The sequence below is a fragment of the Rhinoraja longicauda genome, chromosome 8 (assembly GCF_053455715.1).
Source record: "Rhinoraja longicauda isolate Sanriku21f chromosome 8, sRhiLon1.1, whole genome shotgun sequence".
In the NCBI taxonomy this organism is placed as follows: Eukaryota; Metazoa; Chordata; class Chondrichthyes; order Rajiformes; family Arhynchobatidae; genus Rhinoraja; species Rhinoraja longicauda.
The window spans coordinates 64,823,893-64,842,857 of NC_135960.1; the positions used below are offsets into that span (position 1 = coordinate 64,823,893).

At 38.1% G+C, this 18,965-nt stretch overlaps 1 protein-coding gene across 1 annotated transcript; it reads right to left on the reverse strand.

Annotated features, from left to right (window-relative positions):
- Positions 1–180: 180 nt before the first annotated feature.
- Positions 181–18,686, reverse strand: LOC144596328 (serine/threonine-protein kinase 17B-like). Its single transcript, XM_078404575.1, has 7 exons — positions 18,420–18,686; positions 14,623–14,835; positions 13,007–13,151; positions 10,218–10,344; positions 6,931–6,979; positions 5,096–5,275; positions 181–1,820 (listed from the first exon to the last, which is right to left on the reverse strand). The coding sequence occupies exons 1-7, from the start codon at positions 18,548–18,550 to the stop codon at positions 1,526–1,528; spliced, it is 1,140 nt and encodes a 379-aa protein (XP_078260701.1). The 5' UTR covers positions 18,551–18,686; the 3' UTR covers positions 181–1,525.
- Between the last annotated feature and the right edge of the window lie 279 nt (positions 18,687–18,965).

Consider the following 18,965-nt stretch of genomic DNA (forward strand, 5'->3'; position numbering starts at 1 on the left):
CTTGTGGTCTGGACATCAGTACAGAAAATTTCTGAAGCTTTAATAAGTTTCTAAGAAATGTATACATTTGAAATATTTTGCTTGAGATTGCTTGAAAATAAACAAATCGAAGAATTCTTCCTGACAACAGGGAATTTATTATAATTTATAACGTTTCAAGAAAATAAATAGATTTCCAAGCATGGATAGCAATATTTAAACACCAGATTTAATTACCAAGTTACAAAACAATAGTGTGAACTGTAACATTTTCATTTTGAATTAGGAAAATAAATCTTCATATGGTTACAGAAATTGTGGCTTATAATAACATCCATTTTTTTTAAAAAGTCTTCACCCAGCTATTCTGCACCTTAAGCTGCAATTTTGGCTTCCTGGATGGTTATATTAAGTTCTAAATAAGATACTTAAAAACAGAAAACTCTAATTTCCATAAACAAATTGAAATCTCCATTTATAAATAAAAGTTATATTTTCAAATAATTTTATTTTACTCACATGTGATAGATTACTTCAAAATGTCCTTTATTTCAAAAAACTGAAATACTTTCATAGTACTCAAGATAAAACAATGTAAAAATCAAATGTAAATATAATGTAAAAAAAGTTCCAAATATTTTCAACAAGGACATCTATTCCTTCCATTTAATGAAGGGAGCTACCACACGCAACTCAGTTTTTGCAACAGATCAATATGAATGCCAGGGCTTTTCAACGCTGCTTTCAGCCCAGATAATTTCCCCCATTCATTACAACAGATTGAAAATTCTGAGCTGACAAGTCCAAAAACTCGAGTCATTCATTGAACTTGTTAAATAACTTTCTTTATAATTTATTTTTATGATGTTTTATGCAAGTTTACATTAGGAGCAATAATGTGCAGCACAAAACAAATCTCCCTGCAAGGAATCACTGTATTTTACACCAAATTCTTCTGGTGGGAAGTACTTAATCTTTAATCTGCAACCACTAAATTGCAACATAAATACTTAAATCAACCATCTAAAGATATATTAAAACAGTTTCTAAATTAATATATTCAAAAATTACCTCTTCTATTCTGCTGTTGAATCCAAAAAATATTTTGAATAACTATATTTGTAATTCAAGATTGTTACTAATAATCACTGCCCTTGTTCACATCGCTCCCATACATGAAAACACGAGGTACTGTAGATACCTAGGTACTGTTTGAATTACTTAAAGCACAATGAATCAAGTTAACATTTAACTTTCAAAGCACTACTTTCATTGGTCCTCATTATCCCAAGTATAACCACAATTTTAGCTCATTTTATTAAGAGCATTGTCTATGTTTCAGCTATTATTCAGCTTAGTGCAAATAGATTTTCAAAACGTACACAGGGCAGCAGTTATGAAAGTGCCAATAAGTCAGTGCCCAAAGAGCCACAGATGGAATTTACAATGTAGGCATCTACACCCATGTAACATACACCAGGATCACTTTTATAAAGTGTTAAGACCATTGTACAAATGGAAATGTTTTTTTCTAAAGTGTAACTATCTATACACCATTTTCAGAATACCAATTCTCTGTAATCTCGTGGCAACTTTTGCACGAATCATCAAACCGGAATCGTTTGGGAACAATAGCTGATTCTTCAGAAATATTTACTTTTTTCAAATTTCTGCCTATCCCAAACGTGGGTGAGAGAACAGGATTCTTCTCGTCTGAAGATCTACTGTACTGCATCCTCAGCTGTGAAACACATGGAGTAATCTCTGCAACAGGGTTAGTCATCAACTCCTCTGTTTGCAGCCAAGGATGAAAAAGGCATGCTTCCGCATTTAATCGATCCCTGAAAGATAAAAGCATGTTTTTAGTAATTAGTATCTTTAGTATGCATGCAAAACTACATATTGCATTAGAACTGATGAAATAGTTTCCAGAGGTTCTATTAAAAAAAAATTAAGAGGTTCTATTAAAAATAAACCATTATACACCCACCACAATAGCTAAAGAGCAAATCTATGGCTGATTATTAAATTAGCACTGATGTACAAAGTAAATGAAAAATATAACCAAGTTTAACACGTGGAATAAAACTAGAGATTGAAATGCAGATTACTGAATCTGGAGTTGGACACCTTTCCTACATTTAAATCAAATAACCAACTAAATTCAGTAATTCAACTAAAATAACCAACATTGTTTCTATAAATGGTGTCAGAGATAACAGAATAACGACGAGATTTTCTTCATGAGTCATTTATAAGACAGAACCATTGATTTATCTTTAGTTAATAACAGATATAGTCAAAAGAAAATATTCTTGGAGATTGATACTGGGAGTAACAACTTCAGATCAGCAGGTTTTCCTGTTCGTATCAGAACTGACTTCTCAGACAAAGTAATTTGCATGTACCATTAACTCAACCTTTTAAAAAATCTCCAAAGATCTGTTGAATTTTTTCAACATTCTATTTTATTTCAAATGTCTAAAAACTACTGTTCTGCATCTACTGTTTCTGAATGCTCCCTTCCCAACCGTTTACACTCTTCTGGCAAATCAGCAATGATTAAGCAGCACTCAGTTCAAGCGTCAAGAGTGCTTTAGTGTCATATGTCCCAGATAGAACAACAAAATTCTTACTTGCAGTAGCACAACAGAATATGTAAACATAGTACACTGTAAATATAATAAATGAGAAAAAAAGTTCACGGTGTGCATATATATACATACTCATATATATCCACGCACACAAAAATCAAAATAGTGCAATAATAACAATAATAGTCTATGTAGTTCAGAGCTTATTTGAGGTTGCAGTGTTTAATAGCCGAATGACTGTAGGAAAGAATCTGTTCCTGAACCTGTACGTTAGTTTTCAGGCTCCTGTACCTTCGTCCCAATGGCAGGGGTGAAACGAGTGAGTGGCCAGGGTGGTGTGGGTCTCTGATGAGGCTGGCTGCCTTTTTGAGGCAGCAATTCCAGTAAATCACTTCAATGGTGGGGAGGTCAGAGCCGGTGATGGACTAGGCAGTGTTGACAACTTTTTGCAGACTTCTTCGCTCCTGGGCGTTCAAGTTGCCGAACCAGGCCGTGATGCAACCAGTCAATATGCTCTCTAGTGTATACCTGTAGAAGTTCAAGAGAATCTTCTCTGGCATACCAAATCTCCATAATCTTCTCAGGAAGTAGAGGCGTAGATGTGCTTTCTTTATAATTGCATCAGTGTGCTGGGTCCAGGAAAGATCTTTGGAAATATGCACACCCAGGAATTTGAAGTTTTTGACTCTCTCCACCAAGTTGATATAAACAGGAATGTGGGTCCTCCTTAGCCACCAGCACTTCTTTCACGCCAGAGTTCCTTCCTTAGCCAGCACTAAAGCAAATGTGCCACTGGACAATTTAGTCTCCTCTCATCACTGTCTCTGCAATTTAATATTTGATTATTTTCTTCAATTATTTTCTAATAATGGCTCATTGACCTGAAACATTAACTCTGTTTCTCCCACACATTCTCTCAACCTGCAGAGTTCCTGCAGCAAATTGTCTGTTGCTATCTATAGTCAGCTGTGCAATTATTCTTCCTTTGCTTCAAATGTTATCAACTGTGAATTTCTTTCATTATGACTTCATATTGATTTATTATTAGCTTATAATGGGAAGCATGTAAAAAATAAAGATTACCAACCAGAAATGCCGAGTATCCATTTTTACCATAATGCATATTTGTGCTTTAAAATATATACTGCCATCTCAATTTCAATTCAGTAAAAAAGTTGAGCGTGTGGCGCGTCGAAAAAGCTCGAAATAAAGGCGAGGAGCCGGGTATTTCGGGAGCGATGTGTTTAATACGTTCTCTAGACCAGTCGAGTCTGCCAGAAGCGATCGCGCCTAAAACCCCGTCCTTTATACCCGTAGCTAAGGGCCGCCCCCCTGGACAGGTCCATTCCCGTGCCGAGGGGTCGGTAATGGTATGGCCCGACCCTTGGGAGCCGCCACAAGGGTTCAATAAAGACCTCAACCCACATCTGTGGATTTAACTGGTCTACTTTGGATATGGATGACCTTCATAGCTGAAGCATATTCAAGTGAATGTGCCATTTGTTTTTTATCATTATCTCCATTCTATCTCTATCTTTCCAAACGATCTTAAAAAAAGTGCTGGAGGAACTCAGTCAATCAGGTAGCATCTCTGGAGAATATGGAAAGGTGACATTTCAGGTACCGTCCCTCTTCTGAAATGATCCAAATGAGTTGCTAATTTCCAAACACTGCTTGACTAACAAATAGCTAATTGAGCAGTAATAATAATAATAATTGTTTAAGAAGGAACTGTAGATGCTGGTTTAAACTTGAAGATAGACACAAAAAGCTGGGGTAACTCAACGGGAAAGGCAGCATCTCTGGAGAAAGAATGGGTGATGTTTCGGGTCGAGACCCTTCTATAATAATTATTATATCTTTTTAAATCATCACCTGTTATTGAAGTAACAAGAACAAAATAGTATGCAACTAAAATATTACATGATTTTTGTTTAAAAAAAATATGAAGCTGCTGTACATGTTTAAAAATCTGTAACAACCAAGACGATATAACAGAAAATGCTGTGGATATTCAGCCAGTCAGGCAGTAGGAACATACCATAGCTCATTGGTCTGCAATGTTAATGCTGTTACTAGATACACCAGATAATCCTAATCCACAAAATGGCTTCAACTTCCTTAAAACATTTTGAAATTGAAAGAAAATTGATACAATGAAATCTTATGCTCGTGATAAACCACTTGTTAAGAACATAAAGCCAAACTGTTTTCAATTTCCCCGAAGGTCTGTAACTGGCTAAAGATGCCCATTCAAAGTAAACGTCCCATCTCTCCAATGGCAATGCTTGAAATGCAGTTTATTATGGGACATTCAAGGTGATTTCATAAATAATCCAAGATAAAACCAAAAATGACAGCTTCAGAATGATTTAACTGATGCTAATTTTTTAAATAGGTAAAAATTGCAGTTGTTTCATAATGATGGCTGACAAAAATGTGTAAATGAATACGTTTGTATTGCCAGAGGAAAAACTCTAAAACAAATCCTTGACCAATTTTTATTCTAGCTAAATACTCACTCAGGTTTTTTGACGAGAAGCTGCTGAATAAATTCAACTGCAGTTTTAGAGACACCTTCAAATATCTCATCTGAATAATCAACATTAATTTGAGAGATATTAAGGAAAGTTTCTTGTTTATCTTCTCCCTGAAATGGCGACTCTCCTGTCAGCATCATGTAGACCAGCACTCCGATGCTCCTGTAAATCAAGAAAGTTTATAAAAATGAAAATCTATAAACATTCCTACCCCTTCTGAATGCAAACTCACAAGTTCACAAGTTAAAGGAGTATAATTAGGCCATTTGGCCCACCGAGTCTAGTCTGCCAGTCAATCATAGCTGATCTCTCCCTCCTAATCCTGTTTTCCTGTCTTCTCCCCATAACCATTGACACCCGTTCTAATCAAGATATATGTAGCTCAAGTTACATATATTGTGTAGTTGTGTAGGAAAATAACTGCAGATGCTGGTACAAATCGAAGGTATCAGGTCAGGCAGCATCTAGGAGAGGGAATGGGTGATGTTTCAAGTCGAGACCCTTCTTCAGTGTCGACCCCAAACATCACCCATTCCCTCTCTCCTAGATGCCGCCTGACCTGCTGAGTTACTCCAGCATTTTGTGATACCTTCTATATTGTGTAGTTGGTGGTCGACATCTCTTTCAAATGCCACACACACACAATAATAAGAACTTGAAGACGATCTTTACAACCTCCACCTTTAAGTAGAAAGCATCATAAATTGTAGCAGGCACTGCTATTTTACATGACATGTTAGACGAACCAACAAGCGATGGAATAGTGAGAAAATTGTTCACTTAAAATAACAAATGGTAACTCAGTTTTTAAAAACAAATTATCTAAGAATTGTTGCTTGGTAATAACTGATGGGTAGATTTGTAGCATTTGTTGGTAGCTATCTGTTCACTTATTTAGTTTAGTTTAGAGATACAACATGGAAACAGGCCCTTCGGCCCACCGAGTCCATGCCAACCATTGATTCACACTTTCTTATCCACTGCCTACACATCAGTAGCAATACTCTTTCGAGGGACCAATTAACCAGAGCGTCTGGAGGAGACCAATGTGTTCACAACGTGCAAACGCCATACAGATAGCACCCGATATTGGGATCCAACCGGGGTAACCACTATCAGATACGCCGTTGTGCCACCCAATTATATCTGAAAATTCATGCAATCAACCACAAGGTTTAATAATGTTGCCATTACCAGCCCTTCCATTCATCACTCACACAACAGATCGAAAATGATCAAAATTTGTTTATCATAGATGTAAAGATGAACGGTTAACATTTTGCGAAAAGGTGAGATCCTTGGTAGACTCTCCAAGCACATTTCAAATCAATGGAGTGTCAAGATTCTTATTAAACAGAATATAAGCAAAAATAGTTATCTATTGAGATGCAGAACGCACTTATGGACCACACATTCAATGGCTGGAAATATTGTCCTAAACACTTTCAATCCTTATTTCCATTTGGTTTGATGTTGGTGGATGTGGGTGAACAATAAAGGACAGACAAAACATGACGAACTGTCATCAAATTACATTGTGTGGAACTCTGAAAGGTGTGGAACTTTAAGGGTTTAAAGTTATAATGACATGTCTGCATCAGGGCAAGAGTTTAGAAATGGAAGTATTGATAACGTCAACAGAAGAAACTTCAAGAATAAATCACATGAGGTCCGTGTTATGCAATGGCATGCTTTGGCCCGGACAGCTATCAATACAGATATCCAATGAGCAAAAAATTTAGCTCACTTCTCTTTCAGCACCATTACACATTTTTAGGTACAAAACACATTTTATTCCTACATGACTATTAACGTACCACATATCTGTTTCAGTGGAGATTGGTTCATAGTTCAAGATTTCAGGGGCTGTCAAAGAAAAAATATTAAACTGAGACGTTAAAATGAGCAAGTCATAAAATGATCGGCAGAATGATGTCCTTTTAGAATACAAAAAAAACATCTAAAGGAGTCTACAAAGTTCTGCTATTAATAAGTTTTTTTTAATAATGCTCTTCCTGTCATGGTATTTCAATGATTTCAATGACAAGATGTCTCAAAACAACAATTTATTTTAAAAATGAGTGCTCTTTACAGCAATTATTGTGTGCCAGTAATATTAAACAAATAGGGATTGCATCAAAAAAGCTTTTGTTTAGGCTGCAAAGGCTAAGAATAATCGTGGTCTTTTAACAAGAGAAGAAAAAGTGGTTTAAGAAGCTTCCAACACAGCGGTAGTGAAAAAGCATGCTGACATAATCACTAAATCTCATGCAAATAACTGCGAAAAGCAAAATTCTTTGACCTCAAGGATACAGAAAAAATAAAATGAGCAAATTAAAACGATCCATGCTAGGCAATGTTAGCTTATTATGAGATCATTCTAATTATGTTTCTTCTATTTTAAATGATTTAATCACTTTTCCATAAAATTCATTATCTCAGTTCAATTGTTATGGAAAAGTACATCTGGTTCCAATGTCTTTTCAAATCTACAGGATATTAATTTAATAACCAGAAGAACACTTGGTGGAAAACAAAAAGTAAAAAGACAAATAGTGTTGGAAAAGGGACACACAGTGATGGAGTAACTCAGCGGGTCAGACAGCATTCTGGAGAATGTGGATAGATGAAGTTTCTGGTTAGGACCCTTCTACAGACTTCTCCAGTGTGAAGAAGGTTCCCGACCCAAAATATCACCTATCCACATTCTCTGGAAACGCTGCCTGAGCTACTCGAGCACTTTGTGTCCTTTCGCGTAAATCAGCATTTGCAATTCCTTGTTTTACAATACCATGTCAGGCAGCATCTGTGGAGAAAAACCAAAAGACCATGGCTATGCACCAGAACCCTCTCGATACAACTTTAGACTAATTTGATATCTTGTCACTGACTTGAGCAAAATGATTACCATTTACAATCAACATACTTTTTCAAAAAAGCTCCCATTAAGTTCCATTATAAGGTAGCACAGTGGCACTGCAGTAGAGTTGCTGCCTGACAGCACCAGAAACCTGGGTTTGATCCTGACTACAGGTGCTGTCTGTACAGAGTTTGTACTTTCTCCCCGTGACCTGTGTGGATTTTCTCCGGGTGCTCCAAATTCCTCCCACTCCAAAGATATGCAAGTTAGTAGGTTAATTGGCTTCGGCAAAATGGTAAATTGTTCTTGGTGAGTAGGATAGTTTGTGCGGTGGGGATCGTTGGTCGGCGCAGACTCGGTGAGTCGAAGGGCCTGTTTCTGCACTGAACTATGAATTAAACTATGGCTTCTGCTGCTTCAAATGTAGGACAAAAGGTTGTATTATAAAACAGCAAAGCAATAAATTTGGTCAGCATATTTGAAAAATGAACCACATCAATGGTTGGTTGGCAATAAATCAGTATTATCCACAAAGTTTTAAACAAAAACTCTTTTTTTTGTATATTAACTTACACTTGAACAGAGGCAAAGCCAAAGTGATTTTATTTATTATTAAAGTAGTATTGGCTGACTATGACACCAAAGTATTTTCCTATGAAAAGCTTTCCACTGTTTATAGTCTTTCCCATGCGGGTCACTGTAGGTGTTGGAGGATAATGATTCACGTCCCTTAGGGACTAGGCACGCCACACCTCAATAAGCTTATTTTATTAAGGCTGTACGTTACATTATTTAAAGTATCATTGCACAAGTATCCACATAAACAATTGCTTTTATTTCAATACCATCCCACAGTAAAACTGGCAGCTGTGTGTTTGATACAATGGTTTCTGATTACTGTGGGGAGGTTACACCTAAATAGATTTTTCCCCGAAGACTTTTTTTTCTGCACAATTTTCAAAGTAAAATTTAAATAATCCCCTAGCTCCTGATCTCATTATAACTAGCGTAATACAAATAGTGCTCCTTAATTCATCAATCACATCATGAAAACGCTCATTATAGCTGAACTACCTTTGGTTGAATACTTGCTAACTGCAGTGCTCAGTTCTGCTTGCAATTAAAAACATGAACTCCACATGCAGCAAGACTTAGTGACATCACTCAACTTCCCAAAAGTACTTCACCATCTAAAGGTGTGCAATAGAATACATTAAATTGCAACTTCGATCTCAGTTAATATGAAATGGGGGAAAATGCGGGCCGGGACACTCCCGGCGAGAAGGCCCACGTCGCCGCTGCAGTCAAATGTTGAAGGAAAACTCGCCCCACTGGCTGCCGCGTCTGCGGCGAAGCAATTGCGCAGTCTTGTGGTCGAAGTGAGCCCCCACAGACCAGGTGGAGCTGCGAGGTTGAGTCGGAGCCCCTGCAGACGAGGTAGAGACCCGAGGTTGTCGGAGCCTCGGGGTTGAGGCGGGCTGAGGATGAGGTCAGGCAGAGGCGGACGGGCTGCATCGCCGATAAGAAAGCGGTACCCTGCGCGAGGGGGCCGCCGAGAACAATGGGGGGGACGAAGACGAGGCGAGTACTTCTTGTTACTTTGTCGGTGCCTTTGTGGCAACTCTATTGTGTACTTTGTATGCAAAAACAAAGAATTTCACTGCACCTAGCTAGGTACAAGTGACCATAAACTATCATCATCATATTTTATCCAGCAGTCTCCTCCATTTAAATGATTGCACCCTCCACTATTGGCATCCTTACAAACTGCCATTGGTTCTTCAACAGCAACTCACAAACTTGTTCTTGTAGTCAGTATATGTCATAGAAAAGAAGGCACTTCAGGTCCCACCTTGTGCAAGATTTCCCCCCAAACTGCATGGAAATATCAACAATCCTTCACTGTTGCCCAGTCAAAATCCTGGAACATCCTCCCCAAGAAGCACGAGAGCTCCTTTAACAGAGACAGAGGTATTTCAAGTGGGTGGCTCAAAGGCAATATGGGTTGGCTAATAAATGATGTTGTTCTCACCAGCAATGCATGCATCCAACAAATTAATCAAATAAATCCAATATGCATCAATGGAAAGAGTAGCTAGCTAATCTTTAAAGTGTGTGCAGAACAGAAATAGCACTGCAATGCCTCTGTTCAAATTGGGTGGCTACACACCCACCTACGAGGAAAGAAATGGTACCATAAATCTTTTAAAAATACACATCTGATTATTTTTAAAATAACCTTACCGATATACTCTGGTGTTCCTGTGATTTCCCTTAATTCGCCAACACTGCCAACTCTCCTGGACAAGCCAAAATCAACTATCTTTATGTCACCCAATGGTAATGAGTTAGTTAGTAAGATATTCTGAGGCTAAATGAAACAAAGAAAGTTTTATTATTGTTGATGCTTTGTATTAAATTATAGATCTGTGCGAGATTATCATCAGTCCGATAGACCAAGCATCAAAAAGATTTACTCATACTACAGAATGTTGTTTATTTGTAAACATTTGTAAATCCTGAGGAAAATTTCTGTATTGCAATTGATAGATGAGTCAGGTAATATTGCATTAAAAGGTCATTTCAACATAAAGCTCCTCATTACAAGTTCAGAGGCTACACAACTCTATGGGAAGTCATCTGATTATTCTTAGATGCAAGGTTAAACCCAAATAAATTAAAATGGGAAGACAACATAAATTATGCTAGGGACAAGAAAATTGAGGTAAAAAAAATTATCACCAAATAATTAAAACTACAATGCACCTCAACTGTTATGCTTCAAAAGAGACACTGTCATCTAGCCAACAGAGTACTTGAAAGAAATTCCACACAAGTTTTATACCCAGGTCATTTTATTTCCTCTCCTTACAATCAATATTTCAGTGACAGTCTCCTGAAAATTGGCGTGGGATCAGTGTTCCGACACTATAAAACTTTTGAAAATTAGAAACATAGAAAATAGGTGCAGGAGGCTGCTATTTGGCCCTTCGAGCCAGCAACACCATTCATTGTGATCATGGCTGATCATTCTCAATCGGTAACCTGTGCCTGCCTTCTCCCCATATCCCTTGATTCCGCTAGCCCCAAGAGCTCGATCTAACTCTTGTTTAAATTCATCCAGTGAATTGGCCTCCACTGCCTTCTGTGGCAGAGAATTTCACAAATTCGCAACTCTCTGGGTGAAAAAGTTTTTTCTCACCTCAGTTTTAGATGGCCTCCCCTTTATTCTTAGACTGTGGCCACTGGTTCTGGAATTATCACAGTTGTACAATCATATTCACATTTGGATATTCATAAGTTTTGAAAATGGATGCTATGATTAATTATTCACCCACAAGTGTGAAAATAAAACCCAGTCTAGATTCAGAAGGGCCGTTTTTCCTTGCATGCCCGATATCTAGACTGCACTTTGCCTGAATATGTATTTGATAATCTGATATTAGTCACTTTTCTAATATTACATTGAAAAATATAAACCAAACAATATCATTCATACACACCCAAAAACGGAGCAGCAACTAAAAATATGAAAGCCATACATTATTATTTGCACAAAGTTTCAAAATCCTGTCTCCAAACATTTCCAGCAGAATATTCAATAGTAATTCTTTTTAGGAGGTTAGGCAGCCCATAATTATTCACATTTAATGTGCGCAAAGTTTGCCCAGTAATTGTCCAACAGTTATAACATTTAAGCAATGATGGTGATACCAATTGGACAAAGAAAGAGTGAATAACATTCTTTATAAATTAGCCAACCGTGCAAAATGAGTTACTCAGGTATGGTCTCCTATTTCTAACCAAGTGGATTACTACTCCAAATAACCTTGGCCACACCTAAAGGTTTACTATATATACTGCCAAAAACCCAAACAAAGGAGCATTACTCCACACAAACGAATGCACACGTGGTCATTCGGCATTTGACTGTGCACTTGCAGAAAATAGCTAAATTGCAAACTACTTTTGAACACATGTACACAGCCGCAGCAAGTCAAATCTACCAAAAGTAGTTTATCAATTTAGCAAATCAATTTGCCCTTCTCTGTTCTGTAGTTATTTTGTTAAAGTTAATTAGAAATAAACTTTAAAAAAAAAACTAAATTCCTAAATTTAGATTATAATACATTAAAAATTCCATTAAATGTACAGTAGAGAAAGGATTTATGCTGGTGTATATGCTCTATAAGCTCATCATTATTTATCATCAAAGCACTCAATTCCCTTCTCTTTCATTTGCATATCCAGCTTCCCCAAAATGTAACACTACTGACGTCAACTGCCTGGTTCCTGCATTAGTACAAAGATGACACATCAAAAAGTATATATTTTTTTGTTTTACTCCTACGTCAGAGTACTTTAGCAGAGCCTTCAACATTGACCAGGTTTTATAACTAAGTTAGTACTATCTACCTACGATTAGCCCACATTCCTCTAAACCATCACTATCCATGTATCTATCCAAATGTCTTTTAAACATAGTCATTACACCTGCTTCTAGAATTCCCTTTGGCAGCTCTTTCTATCAAGACACTATTCTTTTGTGAAGATATTGCACCTCAGGTTTCTTAAATCTTTCCCCACTCACCTTAAACCTCTGCCAAGTAGTCCTGGACTCATCTACTCTGGGGAAACAGAGACTCTGTATAGCTTCATTCCCTGCCTAGCCATAAACCTCATAAATTCCACCATCATATCTCTTCCACAACCATTCATGGCTGCACATTCCTGGCACCCATCACTCTGTGCTTAAAAAAAAACTTGCCCTGCACATCTACTTCAATTGTCAGAATTAAATTGCCATTCATTGGTTTACCTCCCAAGTTGATCTAGAATATTCGAAAGTAGAACTTCCGAACAAGCAAAGACATACTGGGAATGGAATACACAAACGATACCTTTTCCAAAGACGTGAAGCATTTAATGATTTTAAAAAAAACAGGTTTTCACTTTCAGATTGTTTTGTCAACACCTTATGCAAAGCACATTTCCCAGATTAAGACCCTGCACCAAAAATGATTAAATCCTACCTTTAAGTCCAGGTGTACAATGTGGTTTCGGTGTAGGAAAGCTACTCCTTGAAGAGTCTGTTGAAGGAGCCTGATCACTTCCTTTTCTGTGGGAGCTTCATCACGATCAGCGACACAAAGATTAAAGATTTCTCCTCCTGCAGCACTGGGAGAAATAATTTGAGATGTGTAATTCTAATTCTGTTTTTTTGTTGTTGTTTCATTTCTGGTGAGTGAGGATCATTCTCCCAATGGATACAGTTTCTTACTTATAATAATAACAAAATCCGTCAGATTTTTACGTTGCTCTTTAGCTTTTTGCAGTGCAAGGACACTAATTTCAAGTTCCCACATTTTTCCAAATAACTTCACTTCCTCTCCACTTCCATAAGGTCTTTATCTCATTCGCCAAGCATGGCACCCATAAGTGTATAGTTGTTCAGCAAATTTAACAAATGATTCTTAAAAATGTTTAGCATAACATTATTTTATACTATACAAAATAATTTATATAGGTTTTCAAAACAGCCTTCACAACTGGTTGTTCACATTTACCTGGTATTGTTCATGCAATTTACAAATGAATTACCCAGTTCATCTCGCCTTTTCTAATTACTTTCAAAATCCAGCATTTCACACATCCTTGTTTTACAATTCATTTTTCTTAACCTTTTTAGCAATCTATGCTCTCTTAAAATTTGCACTACTTACATTTCAAGCCTCATATCATCTGCCTCCATAAACCATGTCAGAACCATTCATGTGACAGAGAAATTTCTGGCCATTTACATAGTCTGAAAAATATCTTGCCATTCATTGCTATTTTCTGCATATCTGATAAAATATTATACCCATGTTTCCACTGTCATGTTAATCCCACTGGCTTCAATAATGTTACTCAGTCCATTTCACCACGTCTCAGAGGTCACAATACTGCACTTTAACAAAGAGTTAGCACAAGATGTGCAGAAAATTAAATTCATTAGAAATAAAGTTACATTGAAAAGAGTAAAATTTAGAAAAAGGGAACTTACAAACTTTGAAATATAAATATTTAGAATTAGAGTTTCTAATGGCTTTAGAAATGTGCAGCACAAGTAGCCAAGAATGAATTAAAACCGAACAGAAAATGCTGAAAATACTCAGGTCAGGCAAAATCCATTGAAAGAGAAACCGGTAGCATATTAGATTCAAGACATTTTGTCAGATTCTCAGAGCTATGGCCTGACAATGCTAAGTAAGAAAAACAGTTAACTTTTCAGGTTGAAGATCACTTGTCAGAATCTGAGAGTTTTGTCAAACTGACATGATAACTCTATTTCTCTTCCCACACTTGTGCCTTGAGATGCTCAGTATTTCCACCATTATTTTGTTTTAGATTTCCAGCGTTCGTACATTTCCAATTTATAATCCATACGCCGATTAACCAATCAAAACTATGGGACCTTTTTATTTACCACTAATCTACGTTTCTCTCACCTTATTGTATTCAATTCCGTTCCAAATTCTGAAATGGATCTGAAGTGGATTGTTTTACACAAATGCCATTAATATTCTCATAGCAAAATCTATTCTTAACGTTTGTATAGATTTAAAGAGTTTTTTAATGCGTTTCAGCTGCAGACAAGAATACTTACTATTCTAATATAAGGATGATTTCATTATTCGTTTCATACACTTCATACAGATCTATTACATGTGGATTTGACTTTGCCAATTCAAGTATTGCGATTTCATGAATGATATCAGATGTACAATCTAGGCCACGGCGCCGTTTCTTCAAAAACTTAGCCGCATATTCTTTCCCACTCGCTTTTTCCACACATTTTCTCACTACAGCAAATTTGCCTCTGCAAAAACAAGAGACAAAGATTGAACGGGTTAATCATATAATTAATCATAAGCATCAAGTTATAAAACTTTTATTGGCAGTAAAAGTTACATTTTCAGTTTTTAAGCTTCGTTTGTAATACTTATCTCCAGTAAATTTACTTGAAACTCAAATGAAACATTTAGATTAGAAACAAAACAGTTAAAACAACATATTTGGAGTGACTATTTGGGGGAAAAACCCATTAAACTAGTAGATAGATGGACAAATGAAGCCTTCCATCTCAATCAAACTGGTAGACGAAGGGGTTTATCCATTTCAAACCTCTTCTTGAAAGGGCAAGGGATTTATTTTGTCTTACACGTCTATAAATAACATTTCCAGTTCTGCTTCCTCATTTTGAAAACAAAACTTGACTAATGCTAGTGTTTTCTCATAACAAGTGAAAAATATTAAATTTCTAGTTTGAAATTGTAAAACTACACAAATTCTTTCTTGGTGCTCTTTAACCAGTCATTCCATAGACCCAAAGATTGAAAACAAAATTTCCCATGGAATGATCCAAACTAAATTTAGAATGATTGAATAACAACATCTAATTAATGTCTAATCCTACTTATATTCCAGTACCATTCCATTTGTTTAACCTAGTCGATAAATAGATTACACTAAAATTAGAATGGACAATATTTAAATGAACTAAAATACCCCAAAATAATAATTCTAGCTTGTAAAGCATTAACATTTTAGATTTCACCGATCTGCTGCGTCCTCGTAAAGCATGTTCATACAGGTTCAATGAATTTATCACAACAAATCTGTATGAACCTGCACTTATTCTCCTTTTAATGAATTTTGTTGAAAACAAGACATTACCAGCAATATTAAACTTTAACATTGTGACTACTTCACATTACTATATCAGATATCAACTCAAATAAGCAGAAATTAGTGTAAAAAGATGATTTACCAGCATGAGAGCAAAGATGGAAGAGTGAAGGACTGGAGGAATGAAAGATCTGAAAATAAGGAGTGAGGATTTTAAAACTTAAGGTATTGCCAAACCTAAATAAAGTCAGCAAGCACAATGATGAACGGGACTGGGAACAAGTTAGAACATGGGGAACAAAGTTTGAATATCACATACAGATGGGAGATCAACTGAATTGCTTCGAAACAATTCTTGAATACATAGTATATTCCAGGTTTTAATCAGGAAAAATGAAAAAAATTGACAGATCAGTTCACAAATTTTAGTGATCCAGCCAATTAAGAATAATAAAGACCAAAGATAGCATGAAATAGCTGTGAAACCTATGCAAGCTGAGAGCATCTCTTTAATCAAGACTAAAAGGGGAGTAATTAGAACAGAATTGTAAATAACTGCAAGAACTTCTAAATGTAGAGAAAGGAAAAGTGAACAGTACAGAAGTTAAGCCTGGACAATTAGCAGAAGAAAAGGTAAAAACATTAAAGAACATATACTGGAATTTAGAAGGAAGAGGGGGGACCTTATTGAAACATATAAGATAATTAGGGGATTGGACACATTAGAGGCAGATAACATGTTCCCAATGTTGGGGGAGTCCAGAACAAGGGGCCACAGTTTAAGAATAAGGGGTAGGCCATTTAGAACGGAGATGAGGAAGAACTTTTTCAGTCAGAGGGTGGTGAAGGTGTGGAATTCTCTGCCTCAGAAGGCAGTGGAGGCCAGTTCGTTGGATGCTTTCAAGAGAGAGCTGGATAGAGCTCTTAAGGATAGCGGAGTGAGGGGGTATGGGGAGAAGGCAGGAACGGGGTACTGATTGAGAGTGATCAGCCATGATCGCATTGAATGGCGGTGCTGGCTCGAAGGGCTGAATGGCCTACTCCTGCACCTATTGTCTATTGTCTATTGTCTATTTTATCGGTCTTCACAGTAGAAGAGACCACAGAGAACTGCAGAGAACAACCAAGGGGCATAAAAGTATGGAAATCAAAACAATTAAGATCAGTAGAAAAATATGATACATTTGATGGTATTACATGTTAAGAAATATCTATGGTTTGATGGTCTGTCAAAGTCCCAAAAGTAGTGGCCTCAGAGAAAATGGTTATCATCCAATATTTGTGTGTTACACAAAAGCCCTGTTCACGGACAGCCTAATACTCTTGTTCTTTAACCTCCCGTCAATTAAAGTCATCAGATTAAACGGCTTTCCAGCGCTTCCTTTGCCTGATGAATCTTGTATTAAGGATTGTTACCAATAATGTGTCCTCCTGACCTATTCGACACTTAAAGCAGAGTGCCAGCAACGCTGAGAACCAACACGTTCAGTTCACTTTACATGCCAACATTTACTCCTCGCAGGCTAACTTTATCATCTAGCTCTAATGAGTCAGGAAACTTAGACTTAGGAGTGCTTTGGATAATTGGTGACCCTGACTAATTACCAAGGAATTTTTCTCGCCAACACACACACACACACGTACCAACTAGTAACAGGTCGAATCAATACAGGGAATGACACTCTGGTTCTCCAATACAATACCAAATCATTATTTTCGGAAGTCCGGCTGGGGCCCGAATCGATGCGGAAAGCAGCAACCTTGAACAGTGGAGCCCCCTCGAAGTGTCAGTCGAGAGTAAGCAACCTGAACCAACAACTCAGGGACGAAGTTAGACACAAAATGTTGGTGTAACTCAGCGGGACAGGCAGCATCTCTGGAGAGAAGGAATGGGTGATGTTTCGGGTCAAGACCCCTTCTTCTGTCAGGGGAACAAGAGATATGGAAGGGTTAGGTGTGAAAACGACGGATCAAAACAGACGCTGTTCGAGGAAATGTAGAATGGTTCATTCATTGTTAGCCATGGTGACAAGGAGACATACAATCAGTAAAATTAATCAGAAGGACATCACAGTGAGGGGGTGTTTGGAGTCACTGTGATGGATGTTTGTGTTGGGGTCGTGTGTCCTGTGTTCTTTTCTTTTTTGCTGTGTCTTGTGACTGCTGAAATTTCGTTCGGTATTTATACCGAATGACAATAAAGTTCTGTTATGTTATGTTATTAAATGTCGGAGAACTAGGGTAGGGAGGGACGTCCGCCGTTACAAACACACGATCAGTCTGAAGAAGGGTCTCGACCCGAAACGTCGCCCATTCCTTCTCTCCAGAGATGCTGCCTGAACCTGCTGAGTTACTCCAGCATTTTGTGAATAAATGTTGCCTGACCTGCTGAGTTACTCCAGCATTTTGTGAATAAATGTTGCCTGACCTGCTGAGTTACTCCAGCATTTTGTGAATAAATGTTGCCTGACCTGCTGAGTTACTCCAGCATTTTGTGAATAAATGTTGCCTGACCTGCTGAGTTACTCCAGCATTTTGTGAATAAATGTTGCCTGACCTGCTGAGTTACTCCAGCATTTTGTGAATACACCGATTACAACAGCCAGGCACCGGGGATCCTGCCAACTAAGGCAAACACGTGAACCAAAGTTCCCGAGCATTCATTCCCAAAGGGTATTTTATCAAATTAAAAGTCGGGTAAAGACCATAGAACCACAACCGGTTGATTTTGCGGCGTGTATCTGACGACTTGGGAAAGGAGGAGAAGCCGCTCACCTGCCCAACTCTTTCGGTGTCACAGTGTAGTTGTCGTGGAAGGAGTGGGTGGCGAAGACGGTCTGGATGTGATCGAGCAGGACGTGCCGCTTCTCCCTGTCCACCATCCTCTTGCACCGGTTCTCGCACATGCCGGGACGACGGCGGCTCCACTACACAGCGGACAACGTCCAAAATGGGTGGCGGGCGGGCGGACGGGGCAGAACGACAACGGCAGCCACCGCCTTCAACAACGACCTCCCTTTCCTCAACGAGTACCGGGGGCGAACTCCCTCCCCTTCTCCCTCACTTCCTCTCCTCCTCCTCTCTCTCTCTCTCTCTCACTCACGGGACTCGAACTCCCTCCCAGGACTTGAACTCCCTCACGGCGCCCCTTGCTGGGACTCGAACTCCTGACCCTCCCTCACGGCCCCCCCTTGCCGGGACTCGAACTCCTGACCCTGTCTCACGGCGCTGAAACTCGGCTCGGGTCCGGTGGGGACTGGCCGGGACGAGCAGAGCATGCGCAACAACGGTTCTTTTCGCCCCGCCCCCTCCCCGCCCGGC